The sequence below is a fragment of the Lynx rufus genome, unplaced genomic scaffold (assembly GCF_022079265.1).
Source record: "Lynx rufus isolate CCGP_SWC_20201006 ecotype Redwood Valley unplaced genomic scaffold, mLynRuf1.p SCAF_5, whole genome shotgun sequence".
Taxonomy (NCBI): domain Eukaryota; kingdom Metazoa; phylum Chordata; class Mammalia; order Carnivora; family Felidae; genus Lynx; species Lynx rufus.
Genome location: NW_025814867.1, coordinates 5,740,185 through 5,764,866, shown reverse-complemented (window position 1 = coordinate 5,764,866; position 24,682 = coordinate 5,740,185). Strand labels below are relative to the sequence as shown.

Sequence of the window (24,682 nt, the reverse complement as noted above, 5' to 3'; positions counted from 1 at the left end):
CTACGCCCCCAGCCGCCTTGTGGCTTTGGACAGAGGGAGAGCCACCCACCCACCCACATCACCCATGCAGCCAGGGGAGGCATCGGAGCGGAGATCTGAGGGCAGGGCAGTTCACTGAAGAAAATGGGGGCGGAGAGAATTCTAGGATAAAGGCAGCTTTGGGACTGAATTATAACTGGATTCAAGTGCATATGTGGGGCATGGAGAACACCGAGGCTGGGGAAGAGGGGAGGCAGGAAGCGGCGGCTCAGAATGGCCTCTCACCAACAGCTGAGGAGTCCAAACTCCCTTCTGAAGAATGTGAAGCAGCAACAGTGATGAGATTATGTTTCTTCCCAAATTTGTACGGTACAACTGATATTACAGTCTTAGTTTTTAAGTTAATTGTTTCAATTACGTCTTTACTGGGGCAATAAATCTTTTTTTTTTTTAACATTTGCTTCCTATTTTAAACGTTTGCAAAATTTGTTTTTTCTTACTTCTACATTTCTTTGGCCCTAACACTTTATTCGACGACTCTATTCTTGAGTGCTTTATCTGTAAGTATCCTATTTCTCAGGAATAGTTTCATGCTTATTAAAGCTTCAACAGTTATTGAAGCAGATGCTGCCTTGCTCACATTCCCTAGAACTAACCAAAGGGTTGGTCACCTGAAGCCAGTGCCCTCTGGGCCAGAGGCTTCCAACTTCTCACTGCTGGAATTGTTCACTCACCCCAGGGAGTGTGGCTCATAGCCAGAGAAGGCTGGAAGTGCCAGGGTGTTAAAGCCCTTGGAGTGATTTTCTGTGGATGAGTGGTGAGAGTTGGTGGAGAAATCTGGGGCGCCTGAGTGGCTCAGTCACTCTTGATTTTGGCTCAGGTCATGATCCTGGGGTTGTGGGATAGAGCCTTATGTCAGGCTCTGCACAGAGCATGGAACCTTCTTAAGATTCTCTCTCTCTCACTCTCTTTCTCTTTCTGTTTCTTTCCCTCTCTGTCCCTCTCCCCTGCTTGCATGTTTTTTTTTAAAGTTTATTTTTTTGAAGGGGGGGGCAGAGAGAGAGAGAGAGAGAGAGAGAGACAGAAAGACACAGAATCCAAAGCAGACTCCAGGCTCTGCGCTGTCAGCACAGAGCCTGATGCAGGGCTCGAACTCAGGAATTGTGAGATCATGACTTGAGTCAAAGTCAGATGCTTAACGGACACAGTCACCCAGGTGCCCCTTGTGTACTCTCTTTCTCTCTCTCTCAAAAAAAAAAAAAAAAAAAGTTGGTGGAGAAATCCTCTAGCAGCTTCCTTACCCCTGGGAGTGACTCTGAGAGCGTGTTCCACAGAGACTGTCTGAGAAGGTCTGCAGCAGGACACAGCCCAAGTTCACCATGGCTCATCAGCATACACTTTCCTAGCTTTCATCCCTTCCCCGTCTAAACGCGCCACTCCCACAACGTGCCTCCTGAGATCACTGCCCAAATAAACCACCTGTACCTAAGTCATAGTGTCAGAGTCTGCTTTGGGGGAAATCTAAACTAGGAGAGTTAACAGACTTCATGAATTCTCACATATTCAGGGATGTCTTCATTTTGCCTTCACGAGGGAGTGCAACTTGGCTGGGTATAGAATTCTTAATTGACAAGAACCTACTCTGACTTTTTAATACTGTTAAAGAAGTCTATGGAACATTGGTTTCTTTGTTTTCTGTTAGGTATCAGTAGCATCACTTTCACATTTTGAAAATTAAAAATCTCGTGAAGCTGTGTGTTGACATTAAAGTGTTCTCAGTATTTTTGCCTGGTATTTGCCGAGATCATTCAAGAGAATGGAGATCCTTCTTTGGTATCTACTCATGTCTTCTGTTCCAAGTATTCTGGACGCACTTATCTATGCTGATTCTCCAGTCTCCACCTTCTACATGTATAGTTTTCACCGTCATCCTTCTTCACTGACTTTTTTTTTTTCTCTGAATCCTCAGAGACCATCTCAAATATGTCCTGTACAGCAATGAATCAGATTTCCATACCACTAATTCTGCTCTTTCCTAATTACAGCACGTTTTAATTCTGCCATTGCTTTCTTGGTTTCATTATATTTCCTTATCCTATCTACAACCTTTATTTTTTTGGCCTCTCAGTTCATTCCTTTTTCACCCCAGTTTATCATTCTACTCTCTGATCTTTTGTGATGCTCATATTTTTCTTGAATTTCATCAAGAACAAAAGTGGGTGCTCTGTAAAATTTACTTTTGTTTTCTATTAATAATCTTTCTAAAGGGTATGCTTTTCTTCTGTGTCCTGAGTTACACTCGTCTTAGTTTATGTGGTAGAATCTTTTTGTAGGGTCCATGTTGGTTCTGTTAGGCCTACGTGGGGTGGGTGGGCTCTCTTGGTTCCTTTGTACCACCCATCTGGGTGCTATTAGAATCTTGCTCTGGGCTGAGTGATGCCATCTACATTTCGACCTGCAGTTGTGGTCATGGGAGAGGAATTTTTGTTTCTTTACCTTCTCCTATCACATTGAGGGTCATCTTCCCTTGTTTTTCTAGACAGTCCTGCCCCCAAGGCAGCTATGTGCTGTCTCTGTACCCTGCCACCTTTTCACGCTAATGCGTCCCACATCCAGAAGAGCCCCCCGAAACCTTGTCAACTCTCTGCCAAATTGAAACCAGGGCTCCCTGTGCCAAAGCTCATTGGGATTCGATGGAGAAGAGATAAAAATGATCGGCTATAGGAGCTAATGACATACCTGTGGCCTTCCCAGGTACACTGTCCTCACCTGACTAGAGCCCCTCATCAAGAATGCCCGGGGGGGGGGGGGGGCGCCTGGGTGGTGCAGTCGGTTAAGCGTCCGACTTCAGCCAGGTCACGATCTCGCGGTCTGTGAGTTCGAGCCCCGCGTCAGGCTCTGGGCTGATGGCTCAGAGCCTGGAGCCTGTTTCCGATTCTGTGTCCCCCTCTCTCTCTGCCCCCCCCCGTTCATGCTCTGTCTCTCTCTGTCCCCAAAATAAATAAACGTTGAAAAAAAAATTAAAAAAAAAAAAAAGAATGCCCGGGGGGTTACTTACTACTCCTCAAGGTAGTCAGTATGATACAAGGGTGGGAATGGTGCTCTCCTGCCACTTCAAGAGGGGACTATTCTGCTCAGTGATTTATGCTCTTGGGCATTCCTCCACATCTTTCCACCCTATCATTCAGACTAAGGCTACATTTTACAAGAGCATCCCCTTACTCAGCCCTTTCCCTGCCTCATCCTGCTTCCCTCACTTCTCTCCTGTAGCATTCCTCCAATATGGCAGATGTGCCCAGATCCTACTCAGTAAGGAGGGAATGGGAAGATGCGTGTGAAACCCCTGGTATATAGTGGGTGGTTAATCACTGCTGTGGCCCATCCCCCAGATAGTTACAAGACTAAAGATAAAATCACTTGTTCAGGGCAATCTCTGTGAGAGACAGTCATCACAGTATTGTTTTTCAATTTTTTAAAAAAATATTTATTTTAAGAGAGAAAGCACACAGGCACGCACACGAGCAGGGTTGGGGCAGAGAGAGAGGGAGACAGGGAGAGGGAGAGAGGGGATCCCAAGCAGGGTCCATGCTCAGCACAGAGCCTGACATGAGGTTCAATCTCACAAACTGTGAGATCGTGACCTGAGCCGAAATCAAGAGCCAGATGCTTAACAGACTGAGCCACCCAGGCGCCCCTCATCACAGCATTAAAGAGAATAAAACTAGAATGAAATATCTACATAACAGGAATTTAAGGGTAATCCCATAGAATACTTTATGACAGAATATTATGTAGCCTCCATGCTAAAAAGAAACCTATGATGAAGGAAGTAAAGTGAGATATAGGCAGGTATACAGTTTACGAAATAATACTACCAAATCCTAAATACCGAAAGAGCGGGGCCAGGTCTCAACTTTGTAGCAGACAACAGACAGAACAAAGCTTTGTCACAAGGATGACTGTGTCTACAGGCAAAAATAAGCCAAGGTACTTGGGGAGACACAGCTCTTCCTAATTCTGAGGCCGGAAAGAAATTTCTCCGGTGGGTCCTAAGTGAGAGGAACCTGCAACGTAATGACCCAAGTCACCAACCACATCCTTTCAGTTACCCCAGAGAGGAGTTTTACAGATCTGTCCTTGAGTCTGCCCCTTCCCCAAATCCACCCTCTACAAGACGATGGCACAGCACAGGGAATCCTATAAAAGACATTCTGTATGGAGCCAGAGATACTAGAACCCTAGAGATACTTGGTTCTCTTTTGACTGGGCTTACCCCAGGACAATTTTAGCTTACACAGAATGGGAAGTGTGCCCTTCTCATAGTCCTTCTTGATCGCTTTTGTGACCTTCCCAACCCTGGCGTTCCTAAAAGCTATGAAGCAGCAGAGATTTGTGATAACCTCTTGTAAAGTTCTTGGAGCCCCATCACTACGGATCTCTCTATAGCCTTCAGGTGCCCCCTAAGCTGGGCAAGGTTGGTGTAATCCTGTCAAAACTGGTGAGCTTGCCAGGATCTGTGTCTGAACAGACGTTTTCCCATGGGCTTGAAGGCACGTTCAGTGCTCCTCTGTGGGCAGGGCACGACTGTTCCTCAGAAAGTGATTTTGATTCTGTTTAACACAGATGTCAAGGTACTGCAGTTCCATGTTGTAAACACGTTGAAAAGTGACAAGATTTGCCTTCAAAACTGCTGTCAAGAGTTAGAGCAACCACCGGGAAGGGCGAGGTCTGTCTGAGCCCACTCATTCCTGTTGCCTCCTGGTGACTCGTTCTTCCTTCTTCCCATAGGTGGTTCACTGAGTTGGATTATAGGACAGGAGAGAATACCAACTGCTTTTTCCTTTCTGAGTCACTCTACTTAAACTTCAATTCATTCAAGTACATTAGTTCATGCTGAAAAATTTACTCATTTCATGAAAGTAATTTAATTTCCTCAATTCACTCAAATATATCGTAAATAAACATGCCAAAGCTTAGGCTGACATACGTGACCCTTTCATGGAAACAGTCAAGTGCACCAGTGGTGATAACAGGCAGCGATTTGTCCTCATTTCTTATCTCGTTCCTTGCAACTACCGATGTACAACTGGAATTCTCTAGAACATGCGAGTGTTTGGAGAAGTGGTGAGACAAAACAGGAGGGGGAGGGTTCCACGAGACAAAATGGATGGGGGGCAGTGTTAGATATGGATATCGCTCCAGCACCCTGTAGGTATCTACGGTTTCTTCTTTGGCCGCACCAACGCACCTTCTAAGTCCAGGAGGAGGAAAAATCCCCAGAGTTCCAAATGACGCCCCACATAATGAAACAGGCTTTGCAGAACCACTGCGTGTTCCAAGCTGTGATGAAAGTCAGAGAACGCACCAGAAAGAACAAAGGCTCCCTTTCGGGGGTGCCCTCCTTACCTTCTGCCACATGTTGATAAAGAAGAGCTCGCGGGAAACATTGAAGGACACGTTGGCATCGTAGGCGTCGTCCCCAAGGTTTGAGATGGAGATGTTTAGGGAGATATTCTTCACAGCTCCCAAAGCTAGGTATGGGGTTTTCTCATCCACACTGCAATGAGCAATAAACAGCAATGAATGCCCTGAAGCTTTCATAACATCATATGAGGCATGAGAGGGTAGCTGAGGGTTGGGGGCAGAAACTCCACTGGGGTCAGAAGTACAAGTTCCAGGAAACTCATTCACTGGCCATGCATTCGTGGGTAAGCAGTTAGCTCCCATGGACCTCGGTTTCCTCATCTAACAGCCTAACTTGTTAGGCTTTTCTGGGGCTCACATCATACTCAGAAAATCATAAGACATATAATACCCTGGACATGGAATTCGGTCATGTATTCATTCAAGTATTTTTGAACACCTACTAAATGCCAATCACTACTACTGTATGTGCTAGAAGAAAGAACAGTGGACAGAGGTCTTGCCTTCGTGTGGCTTTAGGGAAACAGAAAACATACACAATGTAGCAAACGTAGAGCATGGTCAGAACATGGAGAAAATTCACAGAGAGTATGAAGGGTGGAGAACGTCAGATTGGAAGGGAGAGTGGGTTGTGATTTCAAATAGGGTAGTTGGGGAAGGCTCACTGGTGAGGTGACCTCTGAGTAGAAACCTGAAGGCATAAAAGGAGCAAGATACATAGACATCTGGGAACTAGCAAGGGAAAGTCGGGCCTGGCACGTTCAAGACATGCCAAGGAGGCTAGAGTGGCTAAGAGGAGTGAGCAAAGGGGTGTGGGGAAGGAAACGGGCTCAGAGAGATGAAGGGAGTGGGGGCAGGCAGAGCATATGGGGCACTGTGGGACTGTCACAAGGACCTTAGTTTGACTCTGAGAGGAAGCTCCTGCAGGGCTCTGAGCAGAGGAGTGATGTGACCCGACTTCCACATTTGAAGGCTCACACTGGCTGTGATGTGAACAGTCCGTGGAGTATGTGGTCAGGGGTGAGCAGGGAGCCTGGTTAGGAAGCTCTCGCAATAAACCAGGTGGCAGCTCAGACCACAGTGGTAGAAACTGAGGTTGTGAGAAGAGGTCGTGTCCTGGATGTGTTTCCATGGTTATGGCCAACAGACTGTGCTCACAGATTGATTGGATGAGGGGTATTAGGGAAAGAGAGGCGTTGAGGATGGCTGCAAGGATTTTAGGTTCAACACGTGGAAGGGAAGAATTGTCATTCATTGACATGGGAAAGGCCATAGGTGTAGAAGGTTCGGCAGAAAAAATCCAAAATGACTGTTGGATCTTTGAGAAGAGGTGTTGGACAGCTGGATGCATACGTCTAGAAGGAGGGTCTAGGCCGGGGATACACATTTGGGATGGACTGGATACGATCACTGGGGAATGATATAGACAGAGAAGAGGTCTCACACGTGGGAACTGCAGATGGGGAGGAGCCACCAAGGTGAAGAAAAAGCATGACAAGGGAGGTAGGAGGAAAAGCAAGAGAGATGGTCTCTCTGTGGCCACAGAAGACATGTTTCACCTGTTTTGTCAAATGTTGGCAGATAGGCCAAAATAACATGAAGAAGTAGGATTGGCCACTGGAATTAGCCACCTGAAGGTCACTGGTGATCTCAGTAAGAGCTGCTTGAGTGGAGTGATAGGGATGGAAGCCTGGAATTGGTTTAAGTGTCGGAATAGCCGAACAGATGGAAACAGTGAGAATACTCAACCATTTGGAGTTGGTTTCCTGTAATGGGGAGCAGAGCAATGGGATGAGGGCTGGGGGTGGGGAGTGGGCGCAAGGGAATCGTTATCTTTTTCAAGATTGACACTATGGTTGCACATTTGCACGATAAAGGGAAGGGATGCACCACAGAGGGGACAGTTGCTGGATGGCCTGGTGAACAAATGGAGGGGCTGGGACCAGATGGGACCAGGTGAGAAACGAGCCCATGGCACAGATGCGTTAGTAGATGGGTGTTAGAAACAAAGTGGAAGCTCCTTTGTGATTACGTCCATTTTGCACGGAAACAGAAGTAGAGTCAAAGACTGGGAAGGGAGAGGAGGAGGAGGGAATGTTTGAGGGGCGGAGAGGAGGAGGGAAATGGCAGCCCTGGCAAGTGGGGGAGCGAGTGGGCCATCAGTGGGACGACAAGGGGACGAGGACAATATGAAGTGGCGGACTATCATGTGACGCGCACTGTGGACAAAGTAAATTCACCCCGGTAGCCAATCTCTGGCCAACCACTTAAGGGGTGACGTGATTAAGCTCATGCGGGTTCGTGTAATGGACAGTTGGTATTTTGGGCTGCTCAGCAAAATAATAATAACAATAATAAATAATAACATAAATGTATGACTTAATAATACAAAATACAATATAAAATAATAATAATTAAATGACACCTTCCCGTTTGGGAGGAATCTCAACATAGATGGGAAGGGCACATCAGAAGAAAAGGGGCAGACCCTCCCATTCTCACCCTCTTGATAGCTAAAGTGTGGGCACCTGACTGTATGCAGTCATGTGGCCTCAGTATGCGCAGATGCTCCCAGCCAGGGCCAGGAATTTTGAGGGGTTCTCAAAGACAGCCACCAGGGCCCTCTGAGATCATCTGAGGTGGCTCCTGAGATGTTGAGGTGACATCCTGAGCTAAGCCTTATCTCCCCTGTTTCCTGTTCCCATTGGTTCTGCAGGCTTCCTGCCTATGCTCCGAACTGGCCCATAGCCTTCCAATAAATTCCTTTTCTGCATAACCAGCACATGTTTGTTGTTGTTTGTGAGCATTAATATGGTGAATATAGCACGAAGGAGAAGAGAAAGATCCAAATTCTCAGTAGACTATAATACTTTGAAGTACAGACTTTTGTGGAGAGCAATCGTCATTACCCAGCCATGAGGACAAGGCCTCACTTTCCTGCATCAGCAAGAATTAACATGTGCACCGAGAGATCTGATGGCCTTGCTTTTGGAAGCACGAGCTTTAAGGACCCAAACAAGATGTGGAAAATTAACTCAGAAAAAAAGCTTCAAATTCTTGAGTGGCCTCCAATAAATTAAGACCCTGACCTGAAGCTATTGCAGCAATGATTTATTATTGTTGGCCATTTTAATTTTTAACGATTGATGGGTTATTTCTGTCCTCCTGTTTGCTTTTGTGAGATTACAGAAGTAATCCTCAGGCCTTGAGGAGTTATGAGGGACTGATAAGCTTGCTTTCTCTCGAGAAGGAATTGCATGCGCACTCACAGGTAGCCCAGTCGCCTCAGAAAGTAGCCAGTTTCCAAATGGAACATAGAGAAACAATATAGAAAAGCACAGGACCGTGGGGGCAGGGAGCTGCCTCCTCGTTCCCATTTTGTTGTTTGTGATCAGCCTCCTTTCCTCACGTGTCAATGGCAAGAGATCAGGCCTGGGATGTCTCACCTTCTCCAGCCCCCGGAGCCTGGGCCTCTGTCACTTAATCAGGCGAGCAAGGTCGTCCCTGGGCTTCCAGTCAAGTGATTCTAACATGGCTCCATGATGAAGGGAAGCCAGGCGCCTTCCAGGGTGGAATGTGAACTCAGACTTCTTTAAAAAGGGGAGCCTGAAAGCTGGTTTTGCTCTTTCTCCACAGCTGAAAACCTATGTATAAAATAGTACGTCTCTGCTTCCAAAACTATTCTTAGAAATGAAATGAAATGAAATGTAATTTGCCTGGTGTTGGGTGCTTTGAAACATGTCAACTTTCTGAAACCTTACAACGCTGCGAGCGAGCGGTTCCTGACGTTAGTCCCATTTTTGGAAGTGAGGAACTCGAGAAGCAGAGATAGAGGCTGGCCGAGGAGCTGTGCTGGGCTTTGAACACAGCACCTCCTAGGCCTTCAAAGCCCGCCCCCCTCCACTGCAAGCCCCTTCTGATCTCTCTCCTGGGGGAGAATAAATCTCCCTATTATAAACCCCTCCAGCCCATGTGCTCTGTCAGTCCTTCACAGCACTTACCAAGGTTGGGATGACACATTTATTTGTGTGGCTATTTGATTAAGAAATCTCTCTTCCCAATTAAAATCTAAGCCCCAGAAGGCAAGGACCCTGGTCTGGTTTTGGTCATCAGTGAAGTCCTCGAGACTCAAGACTTGTGCCTGGCACATAGCAGGTGTCCAGTGAACCCTTACGGAATTGATGAATGAATGGAAATGCCCAACGTTCCCACAACAGCTCAACAGCTCAATCTTTGTATTTTACAGTTGAAGATGAGCCCCCCTACCCCAAAGGGGAACCCACTTTGGTCAAGGTCACAGAGCCATGCAGTGGCTGAGCTAGCACTAATGCCCAGTTCCCTTTGACATGAAGGTTGTCTGAGCCACAGCTCTTACATAAACTCCATCTCAGTCGGGAAGGGCTTTGGCAAGAAATGGCTTTTGATGGTGTCTAACAAGGACAGAACTCCATGAAGACCAATCCCTTTGACAGGACTGAAGGAGTAAGACAATCGAGCACAGGGGTTTTTGCCAAACATCCCATGGGTCCTTCTTATTTTCAGGAAATCTTATTCCCTGAGAAATTTTCCCATGAATTCTAATTTACTTCTGCAGTCTTTTACATGAGTCATATCACTTTGTACACCAATCACTGGTGTATTCTTATGTGGAAAGTGTTACTAATAATAGTCAACATATGACACAAATCGTACAGTTTCTGTAAAGCTTATCTTACAGCACATATACAGCCCAATGGAAATATACTGCTCATCTCTTATAAAAAATAACGTATGTAACTGCTCTAATACATCTTACAGCACCTTGGGCTTATATTTAAGTTTAGCATTGATTTGATGTTACTGCTGCCATCTCGGTAGCTGTGTGGTGCCCAAGAGTCACTGTGGAACCTGTTCTCTGACCTCACTCATCACCATACGGTAAGAGTGAGTGCCACACGACGCTTAATCTCAGGATCTTGAGTTTGAGTCCCATGTTGGGCATGGAGCCTACTTAAAAAAAAAAAATAAGAGTGCATCCCATTCCAAATTCCTTATTGGGTAAATGCAATACATTTCCATATCAGTCATCATATACTGAATGACTAAGGCCACTAGGTAAATGCTTTCCCCTCTACCATCAAGCAAACAATTTTATGCAAGTAATTTTTTGAGAAGGTGCTAAGGGAAGAAACCAAAGTAGCTTAAGGGTGTTTAATTATTAAGTATCCACTGGATCGTTTTAGATTTTCCTTAAGTCTTAAAGATAAAAGCTGTGACCTTATTTAAATATTTATGGTTATAATCTACCTTCCATAAAATGCCTTACATAAAATGTAGCACTTTCATTTTCTTTTACTGCTAGCTTCAATCTAGCCTGAGTAAAGGATGTTAATGTGGGAGTTAATCAAGCGCATTCTAGTCAACTGCAGTTAAGTTTTAAAAACCTGTTACATCATTATCATCACTGATCATGTACTTGCCACCCACAGCTATACTTAATAATGACAACCAGGATAATAGTATAGGGCAGCCAAGTCCATCCATTTTTAATTCCTGCCTTCACTCTTTCATCCACTTCCCTCCCTCCCTTTCTTCTAACCATCCATCCATCCATCCGTCCATCCATCCATTCACCCACAATTTTTTTTAAGACTATATTCTCAACATAGGCATCAGGGTACAGGTCCCAGACCCCAAGGAGTTCTCAGTCTAATAGAGGGGACAAACACATAAGACATGAGTTAACATCAACACGTGTGAAGCGCTGACCCAAAAACCTTCCTAGGAGGTCCCCTATGCGATGAGAGTACAAAGAAGGGATTCTTCAGGTCAGTGAGGGGAGGGGAGGGGAGGGTGGGGGTATTTGGCAAAGTATTACTGAGGAGGCAAACGAACCATGCAATGGCAATGGCAAGACAGCAATGGCAAGACAGCTCTTCCAACAAAACTGTTGCTAAGCTTGATTATACAGACACACACACACGCGCGCGCACACACACACACACGGAGTCCTTAGTTTTCCACTCATGGAAATCATATTAAGAAGGGCATTGTGAAGCAGATCATATTCTCCCATAGGAGAAATGTCAAAACTGGGGGCGGCATTCCTGAGTAAGGATTCAGCATCCAACAAATCACAGATATCCTCAACAATGTGTCATAAAAGCACGGATATAAATTATAGCCACTGCAACTTATAATCACAGACAATGCTTCCTATTCTTACAAATGGGTAGACATCATAAAATCAGAAATGGAATTTGACAGCTGGATGGGGACTCGCTTGAGTCATCATTTTGCAGAGAGGCCAGAGAGTGAACCGCGTCCCTGCGGCCACTCAGCAGACAGCGGCGAAGCCAGGCAGCCCTCCCAACTCCCGTGGGAGGTCTGGTGTTCCTCCCTGTGTTCTCAGTGCTCCTAAAGTAGAGAAAAATGTGATTAAACAGACTAAGATTCACATGAAGCTTCTTTGGCTATGATAAGATGAGCAATGACATTGTGTTTGCCTTGTTGGCATCTAGAATATTTAGACTCTCGGGAGGTATCATCTCTTTACAAAAGCTCTCCGAGGTGCTTAGTTTCCTCTAGACAGTGTCCTTGAAATTGGAAATGATTATGGATGCCTTTAGCAGCTCCTGTGGGCAACCTCCTCCTTGGCACTTTGTTGACAACTATCAAGAGGTTTTCAACTATAAGTGCTTAACATCACAAACGTGAAAAAACCATAAAGCCGCTGGTGTGGGTTTTTTTGCTCATCTGAAGTCTTCCTAGAAGGGATATGTGCAAAAGTACCACACAAATTGATTACGACGTGAAGGACATATACCACAAAGCTGAGAAGATGAGTCATGCCAAAGATACAGGTGCAGAATAAGGTGCAAAAAAAAAAAAAAATTCCAAGTAAAGGAATCACTGTAGGACTGTAGTTACCATAAGACATTCCTGAGAGAGGTAGGAATTGAGCCACGTCTTAAAGGATGAGGAGCACATGGGTGGAAACAGGAAGTAGATTTCAGACATAGAAGGAAATAAATAACAGATAAAAGGATGGACGTGACTCTGAAATAATATGGAAAGGAGCAAGAAAAGGGCATCCTTAACAGTAAGGTAAGTGAGAGGCACGTAGGATATAGACGAGGCATCCAGAGTCCCATGAATCTCGAATGTCACAGTTCGGGGTTGATCTTCTAGGCCAGTGAACCTAATCATGTAATCTTGAGTCACCAGTGTCAGGTAGTGCCGTAAGTAATTAGTTAAGAAATAATAAGGCACCAAGGTGAAAGTATTGTAGCCTATTGGCTATGGGTGTTTCTCCCCTTGTCCCTGGGGTCTCACCACTGTGGCCTGCACAGATTGCAATTCCATCTGCCAGCCTCCCCATCTTTTGCTGGAGGACTTTCCTCTGCAGGCTGGCAGAGTGCCAAAGAGTAGAGTCCCTAAAGGCCCATAGCAGCTCTCGACCAATGACTGATGGCGGCCGGTGTGCAATGACCTCAGCCCCCTTGCCTACTGGGTGCGACAACTCCGAAGTACGTGTTCCAAGCCTGTGCTGTCCCCCGTGGCAGCCACTGGTCACATGTGGCTTCTGAGCACTTGAAATGCAGCAGCTCTGAATCAGGTGTAAAACTCACATCAGATTTCTAAGACTTAGCACAATAAAATAAAGAAAAGGATGTAAAGAACCTCACCGGTCATTTTCATATTAATTATAAGCTTAAATGATTTTTTAAAGATGTTAAATAACATTTTTTTCCATGCATTTGTTTCACTTGAATTTTTCAGTGTGGCTGCCAGCAAATTCTACATTGCATAGGTGGCCTGCATTCTGTCTCTACTGGTCAGGACTGTTCCAGACTTTCAGTAAATTCTATGTATTTTACTTTCAACCGTATGGTTGGTTTATGATTTATCTTCGGTGGTACATATTTGTTCATGTTACTTGTCAAGTAGAGGTTTGGGGAAAATAAAGTACACGGGTAAAAATAAAATTCTTAAAAAAATAAAATTGATGATATTTAGCTCCTAAAATTCACTTGCTTATGAAATGCTGTTAATAAATATTATGAAATGTCAAAAAAGAAAAAGCGTTCCACCACGTGTGCTTTTTTTCCCCCACAGAGTAATTTTGTGGGCTGCCCACCGTTGCCCACTGTGCAGGTAAGCCTTACCTGGTTACGTGTCACTTGGTGGGAGAAAAGGAAGCCAGCACGTGGACCTCAGCAATCAGGAATGTCTTAGCCTGACTCTGTCAGAAGCAGACCCTGACGCAAGTCTGAGAACGAGTCACTTATTCCCGAGGTGGTCCCCGAAAACACCGGTAGGGACAAGATGGACTGAGACGTGCAGGGACAGGCAACCAAAAATGGGCGTGACATCAAGTCCGTCACCTCTGTGGGCACCTGCAGCTTCGTCTTGCCGGGGTTTCCGGGGACTTACAGAATGTGCGCCTCAGAAGATCCCAACTGCGAGGGGAGGGAGGTATTTGCATGTGACTCCGGTCAGCCACTGGTCAGAGGCTGCTGCTGGGAGGGACGGTCCGTCCCCAGCGCCTCGGCCTGCTACCTGGCCGGCAGAGCAGGCCAACACGCGGTTGCAAGAGCTGTTACGCAGGGCCTGCTGGGGGGTCTTCTCCAGCTTTAGGGGTGGAAGCGTGACCCAGCGATCTGTCGCTGGCAGATCGGCTCAGTTGATCCTCTCTGCCCTGCAAGTCTGGAAGGGACACAAGGCCTGGAGAAACCCCAGCCCACCCCTTGCAATACCTCCTGCTCACTTCCCTTCTGGAGCAACTGTTAGGAGGATCCATCTCAGGTGCCTGAGTCTCCACTGTGGTGGCTCCAGCCCACTCAGGCCTCAGTCCTGCCGAATGTGGTATGGGTGAACGAACACACCCGTTCCCCGGGCTGGCCGCCGGTGGGTTAGAGCAAGGGCACCGTACTAGTCATCCGTGACTGGCAACTGCTCTTAAGGGTAAACACGCTGATTCTCTAAAGGTTGTTAACTGTTCTGAATACTGCCCCTGCCCTAAACCAGTGCACATTAAAGTAAGACAAAAGGACACCACCCTTGCTAAATCTGAGGGGTATATATTCCGGAGCTAACCTAGTGCAATCACTTTGGAAAGAATGACCTGCGATCAATCCGAGAAGGTCTAGACGACAACAAACATAAGTTTCTGAGCCTGTCTCTGCAGGCGTGTGCTCTGTAAGGGACCTCCCTCAGCTTCCCAGCCTGGGGAGCCAGACGCTGATTCTGCCAAGGCCCAATACTGGTGGTCACGGCATTTTGCCCCAGGATGTCATTACGGTGTTCATGCCTCAGCCTCTGTTCACCTTTAGGGGCTGAGACCTGTCACAGTCGAGCCTACTGCTGCTTCTGAGGGTGATTCCAAAGCCCCCCTGAATTCGTTAACACAAGCGTCTGCATTCAAAGAGCCAGGCCCGAGGCCTCTCCTCTGTGATACGGGCAACTCCTCTGTATAGAAAATTAGCCATCTGACCAAACAGCGTTCGCAAAACCCCAGCATTTCTACGGCTCCAAAGAAGAAAGCTGCTAAGCCCAGCCTTTACGGGTAAGATGCCAGGATAAATGCCCTCATCAGATTCTGTTCACGCGGAGTGTTAGACATCATGTTTTCAGACCCTTGATCCCTCTCTCTCAGCCTGTAGTAAGTTGGAGAAGCCATTCTTTCCCCGAGACGGTCATTCTCATGTGACAGCACTCCAGATAAGGAAATCCGGAAGTACAGCAAGGGACTACAAAGGACTCAATCCTCATGCCACGTTCCAGCATCAGCTCTGAAATTCTTCTTTCCTACAGGGATAGGAAATCATTGTGTCTTGCTGGCTTACTTTAGTCAGTGACTGCCTATTACTTAGTTTTCCTGTAGATCTCATTGATAAGTTATTTAGAATTCAAATACCAATTTTCACTGCTGTGAAAAATCACTACAGTTTCCTGATTTATAAGGTTCTAGCTATTAAGGCAAATATTCAGGAATTTATTTTACCTAACCAAGAGCACCAAAAAAAAAAAAAAAAAAAAAAAGCTGCTTCTTTGGGTAAAAATATTTTTTGCAAAAAAATTAAAAAACAAAAAATCACCAAGAACTATCCAAAAAGTATATTGTATCCAAAAGGCACAATTCTAAATATGGCTAATAAATCAAATCTAACCTTGCATTACATTTTAATATACTCTAGGATGCTAGGAGTTGTTACCTCTGCCTGATTATTAGTCTTATCCTGCGGTGACCCCAGAGCTGGCCCCACAGAAACCCAGGCCTCCAGCCACCTCCTGTGGTTTACAGCCTCGTACCCGAACCACCTGCTCCAACCCGTTTGGTGCTCCTCACGCCGGCTTGCTCAAGACCCTCTCATTTCACAGCCTATGACGCATTTTGCTTTAAAACTCAGCGCCACATCTGGGAGCAACCTACTGCTCAGATGTCCGTGCCCTACCCCTGCCACCACTCAGCCCCTCCTCCAGCTGTCCTGCCTTTGGTCCCCCTGGACACACACCACAGCCTTCAGCTGACTCCCTTGGCTGATGTGCTCACACGGCTTGTCCCAGACCCCTACCAGGGCCTGTCTGGACACGTGTCTGCTTCCATACACACTTAAAAAATATATAAACGGCAACCGTCTACCTTCATTTCTCCTTTTGTTTTAAATCCGTAACTTTAAGTAGCTTTAACAGTCGTATTGTTTATACTCGCAAATGCTGCCTCAACCCGATAATGCTATCCTTAAACAGAACGCACTGGATGGTTGGATGTAGGTTTTAAACTTCTCCAAAAATGGGTTATCACGCCATATAGTTTGAGACGTGCCTCACATCTCACCAGGCTTTATAAATCCCTTCTAATCACGCAAAACAGATCCATATGGTTATTAACTCCGGAGAGAGATCATGAGGCACCTCGGGAAGGCACGTCAATTAAAGTTCACAGGGGGTCACCAAAATGATTCCTGGGACTGAGTTTCTGGTTTGAAAACCACTTATATGAAGCCAGAAACACCTCTGTCTCCCTCAAATGTACCCACCCGGGCCAGTTTTATGCTCATAAAGTGAGAGAAAAGCATATACTAACGTGATGTGAACCAAAATAGTGGGTTCCCTAGCAGCACTCAGATAATGAACATAAAGACGCAGCATTTAAGACAAAAAAAATCGCATGCCTATATCCTCACTGACTTTGCTAGCATCAATGTGGCCCCAGATCTGGCTCATTTAAGAACTCAGGTAGCGGCAGAATCAGTATTTGCTTTAATGGTCGTTCTTGCTCCAAGAAGGCAAACATGAGAAGCCAGAGGGTCCGCCCTCCCCCGGCCCCATCTGTCTAACTGTGAAAGGAACTGCTAGTTCTCGGCTCACAGAGGAATTCAAATCCTCATCAGCCTTTACTTTAGTAGTTTCTGGAATCACTAAATCTTAGGACATCTGGAACAAATCAGGTCCACTCACTGTAACAACTGGATTAAGGACAAAGAATACTCGGGTGGGTGGGGGGAGGGCGCAAAGGAATTCCCCAAATCTGCAGGCTGCCCAGAGGTCTGATGTCATAAGACAGGATGGCGGGCAGCGAAGTGGGACCCGACCGGGCAATGGCACGGTGCCACCCTCTACCCCACATACGCCGTTTCTTCAACCTGACCGCCACATACTCAGAATGTAAGAAGCTGATGCGTATTTCACGGAAGCTGGCAGGCCAGATAACTCAAGAGAACCCAAGTCAGCAGGGCCACTGTGGTCCCTTGACAAGTAAGTCTGTCGTGGCTGTAATTTCTCCTTGCTTCGAGCCCAAGAAGCAAACGGGAGACATAAATGGTCACAGACAATAAAACGTGTTGACATTACAAGCCTCCCTGGATTCGGAACCGTTCTTCCTGTGAGGTGAACAGCCATAGGAACAAGGAGAAAACAGCTCTGCCCACCTGGGTCCTCCTGCCCACCTGGATCTCCCTGAAGCTAGAAACAAGAATACACATGGCAGATTCAGCACGTCCAACAACCACGAATGTGCCCCTCTGTCCACAACGTAGCTGCCACGTTCACCCCAAGCTCAGTTTCTCTGCTGTGGGCCTGAGGCACTAGTTTCCTTGAGCTCATCAAAGGTCTGACGGGACGTGACCTGTGCCTTTAATAACCCAAGAACAAGGAACGGATGTTTACGACAATAGCTTTCTGATGAAGTCCCCGTTGTGGGTATTACACTAAAAATCTCTCTACTCCAGTGGGCAAGGCAGAAATATTTGCTTCTCTAGTATGTATCTTTTCCTGTAATCAGGAAAAACTTCTGAACAGGGTTTTTATGGCACCAGGTGCTCTTGGTGGTCTACTGAAATGAATGGTCCCCTTATCAAAGGAATGTTTTAAAAATGCATAAAATGAAAAATCAGATTACAAAGAAACCAATCATACAAAAATAGGATAATTATATTTTAAGATGTGTGGTTTAGCAATATGTGTTTTTTTTTTTTTTTTAACAACATTAAGTAATAAGATTTGGTGGTGGGTCTAGTAACCACCGTAACTTTGAAGTAGGGGTGACGGTAAGTGATATTTTGAAATATCTTCGACATTGTAAGTTGATAGGAAAACATCAGTGATTTCTATGTGTGACAGTCACAGGTCCTGCTAGTATTCCTATGCTTTGGGGTCTATGTTCATAATCGAATAAAATGCTGCATTTCAGCTTGGAGCTAGTGAAAATAAAGATCTGATTGTTTTCCTCTTCAAGTTCACAGACCCCACAGACTCTATGCACAGGTCACTAAGGGGATGTGAACCCAGGCTAGAGCCTCTGTCCTGTGGGCAGGTGTGGGGGGGCTGGTTTAATGATGGGAAGGAGAGGCCACACTGGGGGAGTGAGGAGAGACAAGAACGACATTTTTGAAGGACGGACAATAAGGTATTTGCAGCTGCTGTGGATTTCTTTCACCTCAATTCCACTGTCCCTGGACTAACAATGAACCTGGGGAGGCTGGCGGGGAGGTCCGCAAGTGAGAACCTTCTCCCTGGCTTAGAAGCTTAAATTGTTTGTGTTTTTCCACACTGGGCGGGGACAAAAGGAAACGCTTTAAAAACTGTCTTTCAGTTTTCTTCTTGAAGAAACACAACTGTTGCCAGAAGTAATGGCATTCACGTCTTGTTCAAATTTCATTATCACAGGAAACATTCTAAAAAAGAGCCCAGTGCTCCCGGCGAGGAAGGCTGATTTATTCCATCTGAGTATCACGTGTTCCCTCATGTCCTGAGGACTCTAACTGCTTTCCGTTTCTACCACTCAGGACATGTTGCAGTGAAAACCATTTCTCACAGGGGTACCCCTCTCCTGTTATCCCTTGTGTCTACACAGTCCTCCTTCTTTAAAAATTATTTTTTAAATGTTTATTTATTTTTGAGACACACACACACACACACACACACACACACACACACACAGTGTGAGTGGAGGAGAGGCAGAGAGAGAGAGATACAGAATTTGAAGCAGGCTCCAGGCTCTGAGCCGTCAGCACAGAGCCCGATGCGGGGCTTTGAACTCACACACTGCGAGATCATGACTTGAGCCGAAGTCAGACAATCAACTGACTGAGCCACCCAGGCGCCCCTGCATAACCCTCTCTAAAAAAAAAAAACAAGTCCCAGGGACAAAGCAACCAGAAGTAATCCTAAAGACACAGAATCCCACTCACCCCCTGAAGGGACCTCCTACACGTCACTCCACAGGCCTGGTTTTTAAAAATCCCTAAAACCTCTCCAATTCTGAGAGGGCAGGTGAAAAGTCCATTGGCAACGATTCCCCCCCCACTGATACCTGACAAATACATTAGATTTAGTTTCCTCCTGAAACTCACAGTCTTAAAGAAAGAGATCTAAGAATGGACAAATAAAACCTGAGGTCTAAGTGCTACAGCCCGTCAGGTGGGTTTTTCCGGAAGCAGTCTCTCCCGGGGATTCAGGCGGTTCTATCAAGGGATGCCCTGAGGGGCAAGGGGCCATGGAAGGAGGACAGGCGGGGAAGGAGCTGAGCAGGACTCTGGTCTTGGGCAGGGTCTAGCCTTGGCCTGGTTCACATGGGGCACGAGGTACAGCATGGAATTAGCTGCACTTGAGATGGGGAGGCTGGCTGTTTTTACCCCACATGAGCCCATCACTGGCTGAGAGCTGCCCCGGGGTGGGTATAACCTCCCAGGCAGGGCGACTGCTGTGAGAAAGGGCCATTCTCCAGACCAGAGGCGGGGCAGCTGGGAGCTCTTAGCAGCCAGCACTTACGGCAGCTGCACAGTAAAAGGGACCCGGGGGTGGCCCCAACAGCAGCCGGCCAGCCAGCCTCATCACGTTTGGGTCAAGATAACCCAGAATGGAGTCAGGGGAGCAGGGTCACGGAATCCAGAAGCCCTTGACACAGCATCTCCGTTCGCAGGGCAATCGCAAGGATCCGTGACTTCCGGGCAGGACGTGCGACGCCCAAGCTTGTCACCTTTGGCCTTGGGGGAGGAGCCAGTAGCCGCAGGGGACAAAGCAAAAGGATGGTCCCTCCTCAGCTGCAGTTGTCTGTGGTTCTTCCTCTGTGGAGAGCAGCAAGGCCAGTTTCTGATTTGCCAGGGGCCACATCAGATGGCTCAGAACGAACTGGGGAAAGATGCTACCAAGGGTGTGTGTACCAAGGCAACAAGAAAAGTTGTGCGGGGGGCGGGGGGGACATTTACCTGTGGCAAGAGACCACGGACCCAGTCACAGGACACACTGCAAAAGTCCTAGCACAGAAATAGCAGGTGGCTGCCTGTCTGCTCTCGGCTTGAGAAGCAAAGGATCTAGCTGCCACCTTCTCTTCGCTGCTCCTTTTCGTGGCTTAAATGTCCACGGAGAAGGAAAGTAACAGCCATATCACTTGGACCCTGTGGGAAAGATGCTTCCACATAAAACCTCCGACGGTTGGCTGTATTTGAAAGCCAAGGAAAATGCTACCAAATAAAATTTTATTAGGTACACCTGTGACGTAGACCCAGCCTCCCCAGGTCGCTCAGGAGGGAGGTGGGCTATGTGCAAGCCCTTTCCCAGCAGCATCTGTGGTTGCCATGGTCACCCACAAGCCTGCCTTCAGCAGGATCCGTAAGCTCCTTTCTGGATTCCCCAACCTCTCAGCATCCAGATGGAAAATCCCCATGTGTGCTCAGCTGGGGGAGGGCTGTCCCTGAAATCTAGTGTTTGTTGGGATAGATTTCTGCTGCTCTTGGGCGGGGGGAGGGAGGGGGGGTAGGTGGTGCCGAACACGAAGTGACCTCCCCTCCATGTTTTCAATCTGCCTAACAAGGGAACACGGTCAGTTCCTCAGGCGGTGACCCTGAGTTCACCTTCTCAAAGAATCAGTGACCCACTGTCCGCAACCTCACGCTGAGGCTGGTAGGCCGTTTAGGAAACTACAAATCAGGTCCTCCCTGAGATAGGAAGGAAGTTCCTCAAGTCATTTCCACTTGGTGGGCGTGAAAGCGAGGCCAGGTTCCCCAAGCTGCCGTGGCTACTTAAAGACAGAGGCCATGGGTCTAATGGCTAGGACGCTAGACTGGGACTCAGGAACCTACCAGCAGGTGTTTTTCCTGCCACTGCCATTTAACTTTCTTTTTGACCTCAGGTAAGTGACTCAAATTCCTACCGGCTTCCTGTTCTACACCCGAAACCCTATGGTTCCAAGTACGTCCATGAAAGCCACCAACCACGAAGGACCTGTGAGCTGGGCTTGTTTCTGCCCTGCCTGAGTCACTTTAATGGGGACGGCCTCTCAGAGCCACAGGGTGATCCTCTGTGCTCATCCCCAGACTGGGCCGGAGTCAGGGCTCCAAAGAAACACTTAGTCCTGTTCCACTCAGGTCCCTCCCAGGATGATGGAGGGGCCAGAGGTCTTATCCTCTGCCACTGGATGTGCCATGGACACACCCTTACCTGTCTTTCCTGCTGTCCTCAGGAAAATGGGAACAAAGCTCCTATCCTTGTGCCTGGCTCTTGGGTTTGCTCTAAAACCAAATGCTCTTCAACATATGGGCAATACTTGCTTCTGTTTGCAAGAGAAGAGACAAAGGAATAGAATACAGACAAACGCAATTGGAAAGAAAGTTACCATAGTAATGGAGAATGTTGGGTATTTGGCAAAACATGGAAAGAAAGCATTCTCGGGAAGTTGAAGGGAAGGAGCCTGGGGAGTCAAAGGTGGTAGAACACTCCTGCTAGAAATTCCAGAATAAATTCATTAACTGAGATTCTTTGAGAAAGTGGGTGTAGCAGACATAATCCATGCACCTACCGCCCCCCTCAGACTGTTCCAAATGCCCTTGCTGACTTCCAGCTGCCAGTGTTTGCATCTTTGTATCCAAGGGTCTTTTTCTAGAGCCGGACAAGGCTGCTGCCAGCCACAGGTTGGGAGTGCCGGGGAATTAACTGTCCCTACCCTCCCAACCCGAGAGCAGCCCTCAACCAATGACTGTGAGTCAAACACCCCAGTCCCTTCACCCCTCTGCTGCAATGCCTGTGGGGTGAGCGTTTTCCACCTTTCCTTCGCATGTCCTTGCAGGATGAAGCTACTATCCACAGTGGTAGCTGGGTATGACGAACTGACTGATGGCCTCTGTTCACATCCTTTGTCATGTGACATTGCAGCCCCTCCCATCAGGAAGTCAAGTTTATGTCCCCATCCCTCAAATCCCGTTGGCCCTTTGGCTTCGCTTTGGCCTACAGAATGTGGCCACGAAACTAGACCTCACGAGTCTTTGTGCGTCGCTGTTCTAGATTTCAGACCCCGCCACACAGTAAGAATAAGCCTGGGCTAGCCTGCTAGAGGATGAGAAACCTTGTGGAGGCCAATGGCGGAACCCCAGTCAACAATAAGCCAACTGCAAGCAGAGGCAACTAGCCAATCTAACCTTGGCTGCAGATCCATGAGGGAGCCCAGGAGACCCCCAGGCCCAAACGGCTGAGCCCAGCCTAAAGAGCCAACCCACAGAACCAGGAGATAAATAAATGGCAGTTGTTCCAAGGCATGAAGTTTTGGCACTGTTTGTTACACAGCAGTAAGTAACTGGTACATTGGTGTTGCACTGTGATACAGTGAATCTTCCCTATTTGTTTCCACCAAGCCTGGCATATCCACAGCGAGTGCTCTATTATTATTTGTCACATGAATGAATATACCAGCACTGTGTCACCTCCTGTCAGGTGAGTAGAAGCTATCTACCCTGGATCGATACTGCATCTTTCAATCTCCCTTCCAGTGTGCGAATGTCTCTTTGCTTGCCTGACTCTGCTGATTACCTTCCCAGGGGCCTAAATCCTACCCTCTGCTTAGGTAACTCCCACCAAAGGACCACCCACATGTCCACTCAGCCTTGCTGTGTTCCTGAAATGTGGGAGACACGCCTGCTGCCCTCCATTAGGGAACCCACATCAGAGCAAAAGCAAACTCATTCTGAGAGAGGGCAGTAAAGATGAGCAGTCCTTTGACTCATTCAAAAACTCCTCTTCATTGGAGCATTTCATTTTTCTTTCAAGAATACATCCTTGAAAAAAAAAAAAAAAAAAACCATCCCTGTTTCCAGAGACTCCAGAAACAGCCATTGCAAAAGCCAGCTGCTCCCAATTAACAAACTTCTTTTGCATCCCCCCACCTCCCCCAGATCTGGGACAGACGGCGAAGAGAAAAGAAACAGTAAATCACATGGTTGATATTCTGGCAAAGGGCACACGTTTTCCGTGTTTCTGACCAGCCTCCAGTCATCTTCTTTCATAAAATAACAACAACAACAACGATGATGATGTTATGATGATAATGACTGAGGAAACTGCTCACGTGACAGCCACGAGCTCATGGTCAAATCCGAGGCCTGCCAAGGAGAGGAAAATCCAACCTATGTGGATTAAGGATGGGTGACTCAATGCAGAGACCACCACTGACCCAGCAGGACGGGCAGTGGACCTCTCCAGGGAGAAGAGCTGTTGAACGGAGCTCCACATGTCCGACAGCACATGAGGAAGCATGAGCGGGGAACGGATGGAAGCCATCTTGAAAATGGCTTCTTTAACCCCTCCACCTCCTTTCTGAATGGAACTTCTCACACAGAGGATGACTCTCTCCCCAAGGTCCCCAGCCATGGTACTTCTGGTCCAGAGCCAGTGGTATCAGACCCCAACAGCAAACAGTAGACATTCCCAGCCTCAATGACTTGAGCCAGTAACCTAGCTTTCCTGCGCATCTGTATCCTCCCCACTAAAAAGAGTGTAATAGTGTTTATTTACTTCTCAGTGTCATGGAGAGGACTAAATGAAACAATAATGCTAACTCTCATTTAGTCAGTGCTTATTATATGCTACGTACTTCTGGAAGTACTTAAATATGTTTTAAGTCATTAAACACTTAAAATAACTTGCTAAGGTATTGCTATGATTTCTCCCATTTCATAGATGAGGACAGGTGCAGAGACGTTAAGCAACTTGCTCAAGGTTGCATAGCTGGTAAGACACTACGGTGTGCTCAATGTATACCAAATACTCTCTAGAGGATCTGGTGCACGGCAGGTGTTCCAGAAACAGGGGTCTCTTCCCCTTTATCTAGAAGTAGACTTTACTTCTACTACCTGCCGTGCCATGGATGATTCTGGCCACTTTGCTACTTTTGAGAAGAATAATTTGTTTCAAGTTCTAAACAGCTCTCTGCGTGCAGCGATCCTCCTCTTGAAGCCTGATTTTTCAGGGATGCAGTGGTCTCCCCGGCAAGGATTCTGGGAAATGCTCCTGACCCCCCCCACCCCCACTGTGGTAATAGCATTGCTAGGCTACAAACATTGGACCATTAAATGTGGCCACTAGATGGTTCTTCTAACTTCGTAAATATTTTACTGTGTCTCTTCAGTTCCCTTAAGAGTTATTTCATTATTCCAGTTGGCGAGCCAGAAGGCACTGAAATGTTCCACTGGTCTCCTATGGGATGCATCTAGATAGACAGATAGATCAACTGCCATAGTCTATATTTCTCTTTCTTTATCTTAATCACACGTGATATAGTCTTAGGTACTGTAAGTATTCAGACAGACAAAACAAAACAGTTGCATCATTTTACAAATGGAGTTTTCAGTTCTGTTTAATAGAAACAATCTAAACAGCTTCATCCCTATTCCTGGACATTTTGGAAATGGCATGTTTTGGAAATAGGCTCAAGACCATTAAAGACTGTGAACTCTAATTAAAGAGTTTGATTGCTTTAAGAGACAACAGGCCTGCCAGAATTCATGCTCTCCGGAGAGAAAAATAAAAA

General features: G+C 46.8%; 1 protein-coding gene across 1 annotated transcript in view; it reads right to left on the bottom strand.

Moving 5' to 3' along the window:
* ITGA9 (integrin subunit alpha 9) overlaps window positions 1–24,682 on the bottom strand; it is a 345,722-nt gene that overhangs the window by 124,720 nt on the left and 196,320 nt on the right. The window contains exon 18 of the mRNA XM_047099700.1: window positions 5,386–5,536. Within this exon, the coding sequence (XP_046955656.1) occupies window positions 5,386–5,536 (151 nt within the window). The remainder of the gene's footprint in view (window positions 1–5,385; window positions 5,537–24,682) is intronic.